This window comes from Camelus bactrianus, chromosome 10, assembly GCF_048773025.1.
Source record: "Camelus bactrianus isolate YW-2024 breed Bactrian camel chromosome 10, ASM4877302v1, whole genome shotgun sequence".
Classification (NCBI taxonomy): Eukaryota; Metazoa; Chordata; class Mammalia; order Artiodactyla; family Camelidae; genus Camelus; species Camelus bactrianus.
This window is the reverse complement of record NC_133548.1, coordinates 59,966,663-59,981,702: the sequence shown is the minus strand read 5'-3', so window position 1 is coordinate 59,981,702 and position 15,040 is coordinate 59,966,663. Positions and strand designations below refer to the sequence as shown.

The 15,040-nt window shown below is 38.8% G+C and overlaps 1 protein-coding gene across 8 annotated transcripts in view; it reads left to right on the top strand.

Annotated features, from left to right (window-relative positions):
* GRM5 (glutamate metabotropic receptor 5) overlaps nt 1–15,040 on the top strand; it is a 368,565-nt gene that overhangs the window by 243,424 nt on the left and 110,101 nt on the right. For all 8 annotated transcript variants that reach the window (XM_074372823.1, XM_074372824.1, XM_074372821.1 and 5 more), the window contains exon 3: nt 12,636–12,871. In XM_074372823.1, coding sequence (XP_074228924.1) covers nt 12,636–12,871 — 236 coding nt within the window. The remainder of the gene's footprint in view (nt 1–12,635; nt 12,872–15,040) is intronic.

Genomic DNA, 15,040 nt, shown 5'->3' with positions numbered 1-15,040 from the left:
CATACCACACGGCAGAGCCCAGCCTAGGGCTCCTTCTGGTTGCTGAACACAACTAGTAGCCTTGTTCAGGCAAGGACCCCAGCCAATGACCCAGTCCAAACAAGAAGCATCACCAGAGGCCCCTCCCAGCAAGGGAGCCTGGAAAGCAACCCCATCCCCAAATGCAAAGCCCAACGTCTAGTCCCACCCAATGTCGGGGCACAGTCTGCATTTCCTCCTGATGGCAGAGCACAACTTGAGACCCTGTCTGACTGTGAAACCCTGTCTGCAGCCCCAGCTGAACAGAGTCCAGTCAGTGGCAACATCTGGTTGAGGATCACAGCCTGAGACTCTACTTGACCAGGGGCAATTGCAGAATTCTTGAATTTTTAATATCTTAAATTTTTCTGTTCTTTTTCATCAATTACTGTGTCAGCTAAATTCTCTGACTTTTCATCTATTCCCTTGAACTTATTAATCATAGTCATTTTAAAGTCCACTATTAATTCCAGTGATGGGATGAGATTGATTCCGTTGTCTATTTTCCCTAGTTTTCAGCCATTCAGTTGTTTCTTCTCTGTCTGTCCATTGTCTATTGAATGATAGGTAATGTGCGTGAAAACCTGCAGAGAAAATCTGAGGCTGTGTCGAATGGTGCACCCCTCCAGAGAGGATTTGCTTTTTCTTCTTTCCGGCAGTGAGAACAAAGACCATTTTAATCAAGTTTGATGTTAAGATGATTCAAAGTTGGGTCCCATTTTTGTTGGGGCTTATCTTCTTCTAGTTTGCCTGAAAAGTGAAATGAAATCCTGAAGTGTCTACTGGGATTTTTTTTTTTCTTGGAGGTTCACAATTCTGTTTCTTTTTCCTTCAATGCAGTGTGACTGTCTAAACCTCTGCTCATCTTTCCAGCCTCTTAGCCATTGTTTTATGCTCAATTTCTAAGCTTCTCAGCAACTGCTTGCAAAATAGCAAATGGCTCAAGGGATAAAGTAGTACCAACGTCTGTTTCGAATCTCTGGGCTTCTCTTCTCCCTTAGAAATTTGTCAGTCATGTTTTTGATGTAATGTTAGCCCAGAAATTAAAAACATTTTGAGCCTCACCTACTGCTTTTGATCCAACTTCTTAGCCTCCCATCCTTGCCTTCAAAGAATTTGCTACATACCTAAGGGGAGAGTCTTGGTGCCTTGAGACCCGGCTGCCAGACAGGTTTCTGGTAGCTTACATAGATTTTTTTTTTTTTAAGTGTATCCAGCCTCTCTAGTTGTCTTCAGAGGAAGATTTGTCTAATCTATTATAACTAGAAATGTAAGTAGTTGTTCAGTTTCTAATATGTGACTTTCAGGTTCAGCCTTTTTGGATTAATTATTGGGCGTGTGGCATCTAAGTTTTTCAGGCTTTCAGGTTTTGACTTTGATTTGGCTTCTTATGTAATGACTGTTTCTAAAGCTTAATCTCACACCTAGAACAATTTTTGATTAATTACTGGTCTTCTACAGCTTGTAAGTGTTCATTTATAAAACATATCTGATAGATGTGAGAAGTTAACAATAAACTTGGTTTCAGTGGGTGTCATTGGGGTAATTTGTCAAGGAAAACCATGTTGCCTCAAAGTGAAATGTGAACTGAAGAGAGTTCATTCTGTGTTTGTGTACAGATATCAAGGTCTCTTGAACATCTTCCAATAGCTCTTTACCTTGTCAGTAGAGACTCTTAATAACTTTGCCAGTGTATTCCAACCCTACAAAGATGGGCACTTTATCAGAAGATGAATGCAATGGTTTAAGACAATTCTTCGTTTACAGTATCGGAAAGGGGAAAAAAAAAAGAATTCCAAGGTGTATGTGTGTGGGGGGGTGTGTAACAGAAATTAAAATAACTCTTCTCTCTACATTTTCATGGACAAAATCAGATAACTTTGGACACAGATTTGGATCAAACACCACATTGATTATACCAGTTCAGTTTTGGTTTCTAGATTTAGTTAGACTGAGTTTAAATCCTGTTTAATTCAGGGTTATTTACTACTTTTCAAGCTGAAGTTTCCTTAGTGAATTGTGAAGATGTAAAAATATCTACCTCATAGGACCATACCATATATGTATTTATTATATATATTTATATATATATATATTTATATATATAATTTATATATATTTTATAAATATATATAAAAAACATCAGCAGAGAGTCAGTATGTATATATGTGTGTGTATACACACACACACACACACACACACACACACACACACACACACACTTGAAGTGCCTAGAACAACGCCTGGCAGACAGCAAACCCTAAATACATGATTGCTGTTACCACTCTGCAGATTTTCATTTGCCTGGCTCTAATGTTGAAGAGTGAGTAGGGAATGACAGTTTTTCTTCTCTTTATTCCTCATGTGTAATTCCTTGCAGAGAAATTCACATGTACATTGCTGGTCATTAGATTTTGCTAAATGGAAGAATAGTATCAAATATTGGAGGAAGTTGGGGATAGTATGAGAAAAACATATTCAGCCTGAAATGAGGGGATCACTGGTGACCTGTTAGGGGAGCTAAGGGAAGAAAGCAATGGGACACCAGGAGTTACACTCACCAGCATCATCACAAAGCCTGCCTCGCTGCTTGGAATTTAATAGGCTTCCAACAAATAATTATTGACTATTTGGCTGAACATTGTGCTCAGTTTAACAGCGGAACAGAAGAAATTAGTGCAGTTCAGTGGAAACGGGTTTGCAGACTGAAAGCTGCAAGGTTATCCTAAGTAAGGAAGCTTCCTGAGAAAACATAAAAAAGGTTATATAAAGCAGTGGATACAAGAGCATACTCATAACGTTTTTTCCCTATTTAACTGAATCATTTAGCTCACTATGTTGCACATTTTACACAATTGCCACAATTTTTGCATTTCTCCCAATGGCCATAGTATGACAAGAGAAACAATAGATTGTGTAATTCTCAACGTAATTAGTCTATTCACGGTGATTTCTCTCGTCTTCTTCTCTGAAGGATGTGTGTGGTGAGGAAACATCAGCCAGCACCCTGATGTCAGTCTGTTTAACCCTGAGTGGGGCTTCAAACCAGAGAGGGAAATGCCTACCATCCTGAAGCCTCCATCAGGGCAGGATGGATGTTCCACCTGTTCTAGTGTTCTTCATGCTCTCCATCTTTTTCTGTGACCCCAATGTCTTTGAAGTCAGTCTACTCTGGCAAACCCAGAATTAAGTCAGACCTCGTGAAATCGTATTACTTCCAATATTAACCTGCTTTGGCCTTCCAAGTGAGGAAATGTGGAAAAGAGGTGGGGAGTAGTAACTTTCTATTGCTGTGTAGCAAATTACCACAAATGTAGCAACTGAGAACAATATTCACTTGCTATCTCATACATTCTGGGAGGCAGAAGTCCACGTGTCGTGTCACATACTTGGGTTCTCCGCTCAGGGTTAAACAGACTGACTCAGGGTGCTGGCTGAGCCGCACGCCCTCCTGGAGGCTTTGTGGAAGAATCCACTTCCAGCTCATTCAAGTTTGGGGTGGAATTCAGTTCCTTCCGGATGTAGGCTTGAGTCCGCATTTCCTTGCTTTTACTAGACAAGGGCCCTCTCAGGTCCTCAAGGTCACCTGCGTTCTTTCCTGTACCCTTCCCTCCAGCTTCAGAGCCAGCAGTGGGCTCGTCCTCCAGCTCTCTCACGTCAAATCCTTCTCATGTTTGACCCTCTTTTGTCAGAAAGTTACTTTCCAGGGGCTCACCTGATTAGGTCAGACCCATTAAGAATCACCTCCCTGTTTCAAGGTCAGTTTACTTGGGATCTTAAGTACATTTTAAAAATCCCTTTCCAGCAGCACCTATCAAGATGAGTGTTTGAAGAAGAAGGAGAAGGTGTGTGTCCAGCAGAGCGGGAGACCCACACACACATGTCCCCAGCCCTACATTCGGCTTCCTGTGCTCCTTGACAGGCCCCTTAAATACGATCCCCTTAGCAAACGTTTCTCAGTGTGGTCACCACTGTTTGCCATTACTTTGGGGGCTCCATGAAGTATAGAAAGTACTCAAGTATTGGAGCTAGAACGCTCTGGGTTTAAAGCCCCTCTGTATTTGCTGTGGGGTTTTGAGTAGCTTACTCAATTCTTCGGAACCTCAATTTCATCAATGGTAAAAACTAGGGCTAATAATAATTACCTCTAAGGCCTGCAGAGAATTATGAAAAGTAATACAATGGAAATCATCCCATTTACACAAGACACATAGCCAACTTTAGGTTCCTGACTTTTCCTCCTTCTGTTGAATGTTCTGATATAGCTCCTCTCATTCGCATCTGCTTATCCTTTTCCCTTGGAAATGGGAAAAGCTAAGGTTTACAAACCCTGGAGATAAAGTAATTTTTCAGTAAATAACATAACCATTTTCTCAAAAATTCTACATTGTGCTTCATTCTGGAATTAAACAATTCATTAAAGCCAGTTGGTGTATATTCATAGGAAATTTTATTTAAAAGCTCTATATCCTTCCTTGTTTTTCACCATTTCTTAGAGACTCTTAAGACTTCCTACCCACCTCCCCAGAGGAGGAACGAAAAAGGGAATATTATATGAAGACAGCCCAAGCAGTCAGTGGACTCCCACTATTCAAATGAAAAAAAAAAAATGCCCGGATATCTGTTAAAATGCTATTGGTAAGAGATATGGCAAGATGATGATTACGTGTGAGTAGAACAGCAGTTTCCATAATAATTATGTGGGTTGTGAATAGATTTTGGAAAAAAAAAATGCTGGGACACATCCTAATGAATGTACTCATTAACCTTAATAGCGTCAGGTAGAGAAGGAAGATGGCCGTTATGAAGGGGGGGTGGATTCAGCCTTTCAGAGTCACTTTACAAGGCACATCAAACAGTGTTGTTTTCTCAATTAAAAATGAATATATGCAGTTATCTGAAAAGAATGCTCTATAATTTGAGGTGTGTCTTTAAAAGTCCAATTTTGTAATAAGTTATATTGAACATTTCTTAAGTCCTCTGTATGTTCAAGGTATTATAATAACCATAAGGATGAGGAGATATCCAAAGCAGAAAATCTATAGTCCATTTGTGGAAAACAGATATAAATGTATCTAACTTTAATATGATGACAAATGCAAAACTTAAAAGCATCAAAATGCTGCCTTTACGAGAGCAGAAATCTTGTCTTCTCTTTGGCAGCTGTATTCCCACATAACTGGTAAGTATTAGTTACCCAGTGCTTGTTCAGTGAATAAGGAATAAAGATCACAGTATTTTGGAAGCAGAGAGGAAGGGACTATCAAGCCCAGGGGAGCCTGAGAAAGTTTTAGTAAGTTGCATTCAAGCTCAGTCTGCCTGCTGCTTGATTGATGAATTGGATTTTATTGAATCAGGAAAAATGCGAGGAATTGGAGGGATGACTCTCTGTGCAGAGGGAATAGCATACGCAACCATTTGGAAGTGTGAAAGTGCGACATATTTGAGGAGTAAGAGTGAAGGTGCAACGTCTCCCGTGCACAACATACGTGTGTAGTTAGTTTCAGCGATACCAGTGTCATCGTGATAAGCAGGACTAAAGAGTTCAGTGATCAAGAATAACTGTGTGTGTGGGGGTTGAGTATAGCTCAGTGGTAGAGCACATGCTTAGCATGCACAAGGTCCTGGGTTCAATCCCCAGGACCACCATTAAAAAAAACAAAAAAGAAACTTGAAAAAAAGAATAACATTGTGTGCCTGGCATACCCGGAGCCCCTACCAGCCCCCATCTCCCCAGTACACACACTAACATGTCCTGGCACAAATTTAATAACTGCTAACTTCTAGGAATAGTTGCTCTGAAGCTTACATTTTTGGTCTGGTGTTGCTCCTTTTGAAGCAGAATTTGAGATGATTTATTTATGTCATTTGCCGATGGCAGATGCCTCTCCAAGAACTCTGTGGAGTTATACTAAATAATCATGTTGCCGTTTGAGAGTTCAAAGAATGAAATCTGTACCCATTGTATGTGATTAGCCTTCCATGCAAATAAATCAAAAGATTGTAAATGTAAGAACTAAGAGATTGGCAACACCCGGAATACTAATGGAGGTGACGGGGGACTAATCTCAGGAAGGCAGGACAGGAATGTGATTTTCAGTAAGTGATGACTCAGTGACTGGAAACCTAATGAATTGTACTGTTAGTGAAAAGACTGAGTAAAAAGAAAAGAGGATGTTCAGTCTGAAGGATAAATGAAGAAACTGCCAATGGGCTGGAAGTCAGCAATGCCCGTCAAGCCTAATGGACTGTTGGCTCCTTGAGGGCACGCACTGGATCCTCCCACTACAAACCGCACAGAGGAGACACTCACAGTGCCTACTGAATTAATGAAATGGGATGAAAAGAACGTGGGGACTGTTACCAGAGGCTCACCCAATGCAATCTTCTGTGCTACATACATTTTTTTGTTTTCCATAGCAATAACTTAAAACATATATTGATAGGAAACGAGGAAAGGAAGGAAAGAACATATTGTCTGCATTGTGCAGATTCATATTTTTGATAAGAGAGGCAGATTTTTTTAATTATTGGGCATCTCTATTCTGACATCTGATAATTGGTAAAATGTGCTTCTTCATAATTTTCCAAGAATTTTTTTATGCCTATTACCATGTAGCCCTCAGGGGCTTCCACATTCCAGAAAGATATTTTGACATTAAATCTACTGACTGTAAACCCTGCAGTAATTATTTTATAACCATAACCATTGGCCTGCTTTATATAAGTTAATAGAAAAAATGATAAAAATAATAATTCTAAAGTTAAAATATTACTATTATAAGGATATAATAATATAGAGTATCAGGTCTTTCGAGTTCTATAATTTTCATTATTTCTTGTCTTTTTTGAGTGCCAACAGCTATTGTTCAGTATACAAAACCCTACATGTAATACAATTGGATGGGTTAATGTACTGGATCACAGATAAGAAAATCGTTAACTTGTGTTTTTTTACATTCAAATTAATTTTATACGTAGACAATAGAAGTCCAGGAGAAAAGAAGTGCTAGAGAGAGCTTATAAAGGGAAATCTGATCATGAAGACCCCTACTTGTATTCATTTTCTTCATTTTTCACCCCGAACCTAATCTCTTCTCTTACAGCCTAGGATGTGGAGCTACAATGTCGCTTACCAAAGTATCACTAAACTCTCCCATAAACCATAAGCATCCTCCTTTATCCCCTTTCTCCACATATCTAGTCCTAGGGACTCAGAATTCCTTACCAATAAGGCTCTTCATTCCCACTGCTCTTCCTTTAATACAATTGTCCATCAGTTTCCTTGAGCACTGTAACACATTTTCTAACTTGATTCTCTAACACTCATCTACAATCTCTCTTATCTGTCACTCACACTGCTACCTACCACAGTTCATACAGTTCTCATCTCTTCATATCACTTCCTATGAAAAAAAAATATATCTATGTGTATAACTGAATCACTATGCTGTACACCAAAACATAACATTGTAAATCAACTGTACTTCAATTAAAAACAGAAAAAAAGCTACCACTGGCTCCCCATCACCTAAGTGAAAAAGTCGAAAATTCCAAAACCTGGGATGGCACAAAAGACTATTCATAATTGGTCCTCCTCCACTTATTGTCTCACTAGTTCACTATTCAGTGCACTCCATACAGCTGCAATGCATAGTGTCCACTATTCCTTGGTTCACAAATACCTTCATCTAGAAAATAACATTTCAGAATGCTGTTATCACTCCATTACCCGTATTTTTCCAACTCCGTTCAAATCTTACGTTCCTACAAAGAGTTAGTCGATTATTCACTAATCTGTCCCACTGCATTTGGTTCATGCCTATAACAATATACGTTTGTATGTGGTCATTTATTTATACATCTGTCCTCCACTAGACTGCGAGTCCCTGGAGTGCAGAGTGTAAAACTTATTTAACACGTTTTTCTCAGCTTAAGTACAATTTCAACACACGGTAGATGTGATAGATTGCGTTTTCCCTCACAATTTCACTGATCCTCTCTGTGGGAAAAGAATAGTACTTACCTGTCCCATTCAGGTCAGTTTTGGCTGTATGACTCACTTTGGCTGATTAAATGTGAGCAGAAGTGACATGTGCCACTTTTGAGCAGAATACTTAAGAACTATTGCATGGGTCCAATACACTCTAGAACCATTGTGCTGGTCCAGTACACCCTAGAACCATTGCATGGGTCTAATACACTCTACAACTATTGCATGGGTCCAGTACACCCTAGAACCATTGCATGGGTCCAGCACACTTTCTGTTTTTCCCTTCTCTGAGGTCAGCCATGTCCCAGAAGGAAACTGCTCTTTCAGACTATGTCTCAGAATGAAGGTGAGATGGAGCAGCATTATAGGCCATCTGCGGTGAGCCTAAAGGCTGAGCAAGAAACGAGCTTTTGTTCTAAACCACTGAGATACTAAATTGCTTGTTTTCACAAAATAAGGCAGTCTAAGGTAGATATTTAATAAATGTTGAAGAAAAGAAGGAAACTTATAAAGACATAGAAGATGCATTTTGGATGGAAAATTTCAGAGTCAATTTTTGTTTACAATTAAGAACCTCCTGTTGAAAACAGATAAAAATTAAACTTTCATGAATGGCTAACTTGAGAAATAATGGAAATTGGGGGTTGAGAGGGGAAGGGGGAAATGACAGATCATAGAGTAGGGGTAAATATTTTAGAGTGCAATATTGGGAAGAAAATGAAATTGAGTTCTTATTAGATGAGCATGTCCTTAAGATGTCTGCAAGCAAGATTTAAAGGAATCTAAGGTTTCTGCTGAGGAGGCATTTTGAGAATGGGTACAAACTGAAGATTTCTCTCGTAGTGATGTCAACTAAAGTAAGTTAAAAACATTTTTTTCCTGTTTCAAGTGTCCAAGTTATTCTGTTTCATAGCCAAAAAAAAAAAAAAGAAAAAGAAAAAGGACTGGAAACCTGACTATAACAACGTTCAAATCTCCACTTAATTCTTGTTATTCATAGTAGTTATGTTCTAGAAACAGGCACCAAACACTTAGTGAACTAGTGAATACTGACATTACTCCTAGGGGAAATATAGGTTTAAATTGCCATGAGCCTCTAGGCACAGTATTTTCATCAACTAGTCAATATGCAACTTTGCTTTATGGGTGTTTCTGTCTAAAGACACCTTATTTAATATACGTTGTTTATGAATTAATGTTGAAATTGTCACAAACAGCACTCTACTCATGCCTGAATGCAGCTGACTTTCTGTGTAAGGTAGAGCCTTCTTGCACTTGGGAACTCTAGATAACACATCAGCCCTATGCTTGTGGGTATTTTAAACAGCAAAATCAATTAAAAAAAAAAACAGACAAAAATGCAAAAACTTGGCACTAGACAGACCATGAAAAGGATATTGGTTTATAGTATAAAAGCTGAAACAAGGAAGCAGAGGGTCACCTCATTCAGTCTCAGCTGGGAACATGCACATCAGGAGACTCAGATCTTTTTGCCATGCTGTGCATGTCTGAGAATGACCGCAAAAGTGGCACGAGTATTGATATGGGGGTCGTGAATAAATTTTAGCAAGCAGGTGAATTTGCAAATATAGAATCTGCAAATAATGAGGAACAACTGTATATCAAAAAAATGGAAAGAAAATAATGAAATGAGTTATAAAGAGATGGGTAAAATGCCCACTGATGAGAATGGAGAGAAATTGGATAAATGGATGAATAGACAGAGAGATAGATAGATAGATAGATATTAAATCTAGAAAATTGCCTTAAATGTGGTACATTTTCAGTTTCTTTATCTCTCTCCCTGCTTTTTTCCTGATTTGGTAAAACACATGTCACCCAAAGGCATTAAACTAGTGCCAGTAACTTGAGAGCTCACTCTAACAATGTCATGGAAAGCATTAAATAGTAGAAAGGTAAGCTCACGTTTTTCTTGGCTATTCCTTTTATTTTTGACCTTATTACTCCTTACTTTGAGGTACCCTATCATTCTAATGCAAATCTTAAGGGCATCATTTTTCTGAACATGTTAATATTTAATAACCTAAAGTCAATATAGCACCATCTAACTTAGCTGGTATAGACTGAACTTCTTTCTTTGGCTTACAAAGCAGATATTCCTTCCGAAGCCTAAATAACCCCCTTTTTTTTGTCATACAGATATTAGAATCTTCTGTTTATACACAAATTCTTTTATGATTTTTATTTTGCTGTTGAATGGAAATACCTGGAACAAAAGGCTTTTAAAAATCACCACTAACTTTTAAACTACTAAAAAATCATCTTTAACTTATTAAATGTAGAGATTTATGCTTGGGGGGAAAAAAAGCTAAAGAACATGATGAGTGATGAGGAAATTAACACACTCTGGTCCTGACACTTTTTTTTTTCAATGGAAATATTACTTCCAAGCAAGTTGATCAAGACAGGCTTTTTACAATCCCCATTAAATTCAGTGAATGAATTGTGAAGGGTAAATTGGATCCATTATAATCTTACATTTCTTACGTAATATTCATAATCATAGCGTTACATAAGCGCGAGCTAGCATGAACAAAAGGAGCAATTTGCATACCCACTTCCTCTGGGAACGGGCTTCTGCTTGACAAACAGGGCCTCCTGTCCCATTCGCTGCACGCCCCTGCATCCCCTCCAGTGCCAGTGAGCCCCACACTCTCCTCTCATGATATAACAAACCCTCTAAAACACAGGGAGAAAATGAAGCAAACAAGCCCACTTCATTTCAACTTGTCAGCTTTAAATAAAATCTTTTGCAGCTGAAAATGAGAAACTTGAGGGAAGATAACGTGTGAAGTCACCACATTCAACACTGGGACAAAATATATTGCATTATTTATTATTTTTTTTCCTAATGTGCCACAAAAGTTTTTGAAATTTCAACATAGATCATTTTTAATGAAATGTCTTCTTGTCAAGGAGGATTTAGAGGAAGAAATGGTCTATTTTTTTGTTTGTTTATTTTTTTTCTCCTCCTCTACCCACTGATGCCTAGGAAGTATCTCAAGCCCCTGTGGTATCTTAATGAGCAATCTGTGACCTTTGGAACAACTCTCATTATCAACGTTTAAGTCAGAATTGGTATAGCAGAGCATATTGAAAAATAGGACATGCCTCTTTTCACTTATTCTAATTAATTGCTTACATAATACCTTCCCCAGCACTGATTTTATATGCAAAATACTGGAGCATGCACTCTGCCTCCAAAAAAAAAAAAGAAAGAAAGAAAAAGTAAAAGATAAAGGACAAAAATGCATTGAAAGATCGGAAGGAAGATAAGAAGAAATATTCCAGTAGATACAGATATTGGAATATTGATGAAATAAATAATGATTGCTACTGTAAATCCTTTCCCTCAGCCTTTCCCCAGAACCTACTCCCCCAACCCAGCTTGTGTCCAAATCCTTTCCTGTCTTGCATTCAGGAAGCTCCACTCTTTTCCCCCTCAACTCTCCCCACATCCTCTCTTCCCTCTTTGTTGTTACTTTTTTTTTTTTTTCATTGTTAAACTTCCCCTGACTTCCTTTACCTTTTCTGAAAGCGCACGTGCAGCTCTTCAAAGGAAGGATAGTAACCACAGGGTCCCAGCAGATGCCCAGCACAATTGTGCATATTCCAAGTGACAGAGAGGGTGGGAAAAGGCAGAGATGCTTTTTTCCTGAATGCCCTACGGTGTGTCCACATTTTATATAAACATCTTTTCACTTCTTTTCTTTTCAACACTGTGTGTCTCATGCCTTTTCCAAATAAGCTTAGAATACTTTTCCTTACTCTCTTATACTCATACCGTCGTAACAGGAACTCTCTGATTTCGAACTCTTTTATTTTACAATTCCTAGATGACTTTGAGCGATCAGTGCATAGAATGGTATCAATGATGAGGCCCATGATCCCTGCCACCGTCTTTGATGGCCTGTTGTTAAGAAGTGCTTTTAATCACGCTAATGTAAAACATGATTTCATATGTGCGTGTTAAACGTATTAGGGAAGTACTGTGGGATAGGAAGGAGGGTTTGCACTATAAGGACGACAGTTTGAGGCTCTGATGAATCCATGTTTAATAGAATGACCATAATCAGAAAAGTTTTCTTTTTTAACTTCTTATCACATGTAAAACATGAAAAAAAATGAATATCATGTCATAGGGTGGTTCAATTTTTAGGTCTATTTTAGAAATATTTTTCATTTTTCTGTTATGATCACTATGATGATGATGATTAAGTAAAGGCAAAGAATGTATTTAACATTAACTCGACCTAGCTATTGTATGTTCAGTAGATAGTGTAAATGGTGATATTATGAGGTTTCCATGCATATCCTGTATTTTACAACCAGTAAATCTCTGCCAAAAACACCAGGTTATTCTCTGGAGCTCACGGTAAGTGAGACTGGTGCCTTCCAGCACTCTTAGACCCAGAGTTTCCATTGTGTTTCGCACTTTTGAATTCTAACAAGCTGCTAACTCAGTAATAACGTAGTGTAACATAGGACCATCATGTGGCCTGAGTACCGTTTAACGACTCATCTTTCAGAAGGAAAACAAATGGAGTCATTTTCTTAGAAGATAACTGTCCTAAGCTGAGGGTTTTTTCTTGTTTCCCCACAGTGATGGCTGGGCTGACAGGTATGATGTGACAGATGGCTATCAGCGAGAAGCTGTTGGTGGAATCACAATCAAGCTCCAATCTCCCGATGTCAAGTGGTTTGATGATTATTATCTGAAGCTCCGGCCAGAAACAAACCTCCGAAACCCTTGGTTTCAAGAATTTTGGCAGCATCGTTTTCAGTGCCGGCTGGAAGGGTTTGCTCAGGAGAACAGCAAATACAACAAGACTTGCAACAGTAAGCAGATTTATTGTTTCCTTTAACATGGATAAGGCTAAGGCTCCAATTTAAGCACACTAGTCATGGGGATAGTGGCTGTGATCTGGCAGAGATGAAGACTCATACACAGAGTGGGCACTGCTTCTCAGAGTAATAAGAAAAACATATGAGAGAAAATGTTCACTCCATTAAGATTTCAGACAATTTGATGGCTTATATTTATATCATCCAGGAAATTGGCACTGTGCTAAAAAGATAATGTGAGCTCCAGAAAGGAGCCGTAGCTATTCTGGACATCCTCGAAGGCAAGATCTACATTCTGGGATTATTTCGGTCATCTTTAGCAGTTAGCACAGTGTAAGGCGCATAGCAAGGGTTTCATGTCTGTCTGAGAGTGAGTGAGTGAATGTTGAAGGACACAGCCAATTCCTACTTCCACCAATAAACTATAAAATAGTAGCAAGGATATGCCATGTGTAATTATGATGTTTCAGGAGACATAACCTGAGCAGAGCCATTTATTCAGTTATTCAACAAATACTTAGAAAGGTTCACAATGTGGTAAAGGTACCAAGATGAGGAAAACTAGTTCCTGCCCTCAAGGGGCTTAGTGTCTAGTTGGGGTGATAGCAGTGCCAACAAAAATTGCAATTCAATGTTGTAAGTGACATAATAAGGGTTTTAAACAAAGGGTTTGGTTGGTATTATTTGCAGCACATCCGAAGGGAATCTTGACTCTAACAATTAGATGGGGCCAAAGTGAATCTATAAGTCAAAGTACAAAGGTTAAGGTTTGTTAAAACTGATAAGGGATTTGTTGAGACCACATATCTCACCTTGTGTAACGAGAACCTCACGTGCATTTGCAAAGGAGTGAGCTGTTTTATTGGTGGTATATGTGCCTTTATCATCATGATGCTGGAACACAGGAGTGCCTTGGGTCAGTGGGTTGGAAATCCTGGCCCATGAACTACTTCCTGTCCACAGAGAACTTGTCACCAGCACCAAAAGGAGAAAAACAGAAACATACAGTGAGTGTTTTATCATGCATTTCCTCCCGGAGCTCACATCCATACTGTGTTTTTGCTATCAGTTCATTCTTTTGTGAAATGAATGAGGCAGTAAGTGGGGATTTGTAAGTGTTTTTAAATGTCAGTGCTTGGTAAAATGAGAACTTGGCAACCTTGTGTTAGTTCCTAATTGGGCAGTGGTGGAGGAGAGGGAGGCTGGAGTGTGGGACTGTAACTGGCCAATGGAATCCAGAAATCAGAGAAGCATGGTGTGAGATGACATCTGTGTGGCATGTGTGCAGTGTTCGTGTGTGTATTGTAGAATTATGTATATATAGTAATGTGCATAAAATACACAAATCTTAAGTGAATTTAAGCTTTGTGAATTTTTACATGTATATACATCTCTGTAACTACCACCCCCAAGCAACAACATCATAAAATTCTCTCATATCAATACCAATTCTTCTAATTGTTCATTTATATAACCCAGTAATAAAAGCTACAGAGAATTAAAACCGTTTCCTAGTAACTGTATGCTATTCTATTTTTGAACTAATTTGAAGACCCATTTCCTTTACAGTTATACACTGTCACCCCCTGACATTCATTTCCATCTCCTTTCTTTGAGTTCTCCCTGTCACCTCCAGTAACTTCCAGAGATGTCATCTGTGACATTAACACACAAACATGCTCACCTCGATGTCCTGAGGGCACCTGGAACTCATAGATCTAAAACTAACCTCATTATAACTTCTCCAACCAGAGCCCCAAACTTTGAGTTCCTCCTCTGTGCATCTCCAGTTTCAGTAAATGATGCACTCATCCACCCTGTCCCCAGGATGTGGGACTAAGAGATGCCCTTGTCTTCCCCTTCTCTCCTCCTCATAGCCAACTGGTGACCAAATACTCTTAATTCTACTAGTTGAACATCTTCCACATCTGTTCCCTCCTTTTCATTTCTGCCTGAATTCAAATCTTTATCCTACTGCCGTGATGTAGATATTCATTATCTCTCACCCCAGATATTAGAATGAACTCCCTGTTTAGTCTTCTTTTTGGTACCAGCTCCTTCCACCTCCATTTTATGCTAAAAACTCATCCCTGAATTGTCCATCTAAAGGACAAATTCCATCATGTCACTCTCGTTCTTAAAGATCTTCTTTGGTTCTCCAGT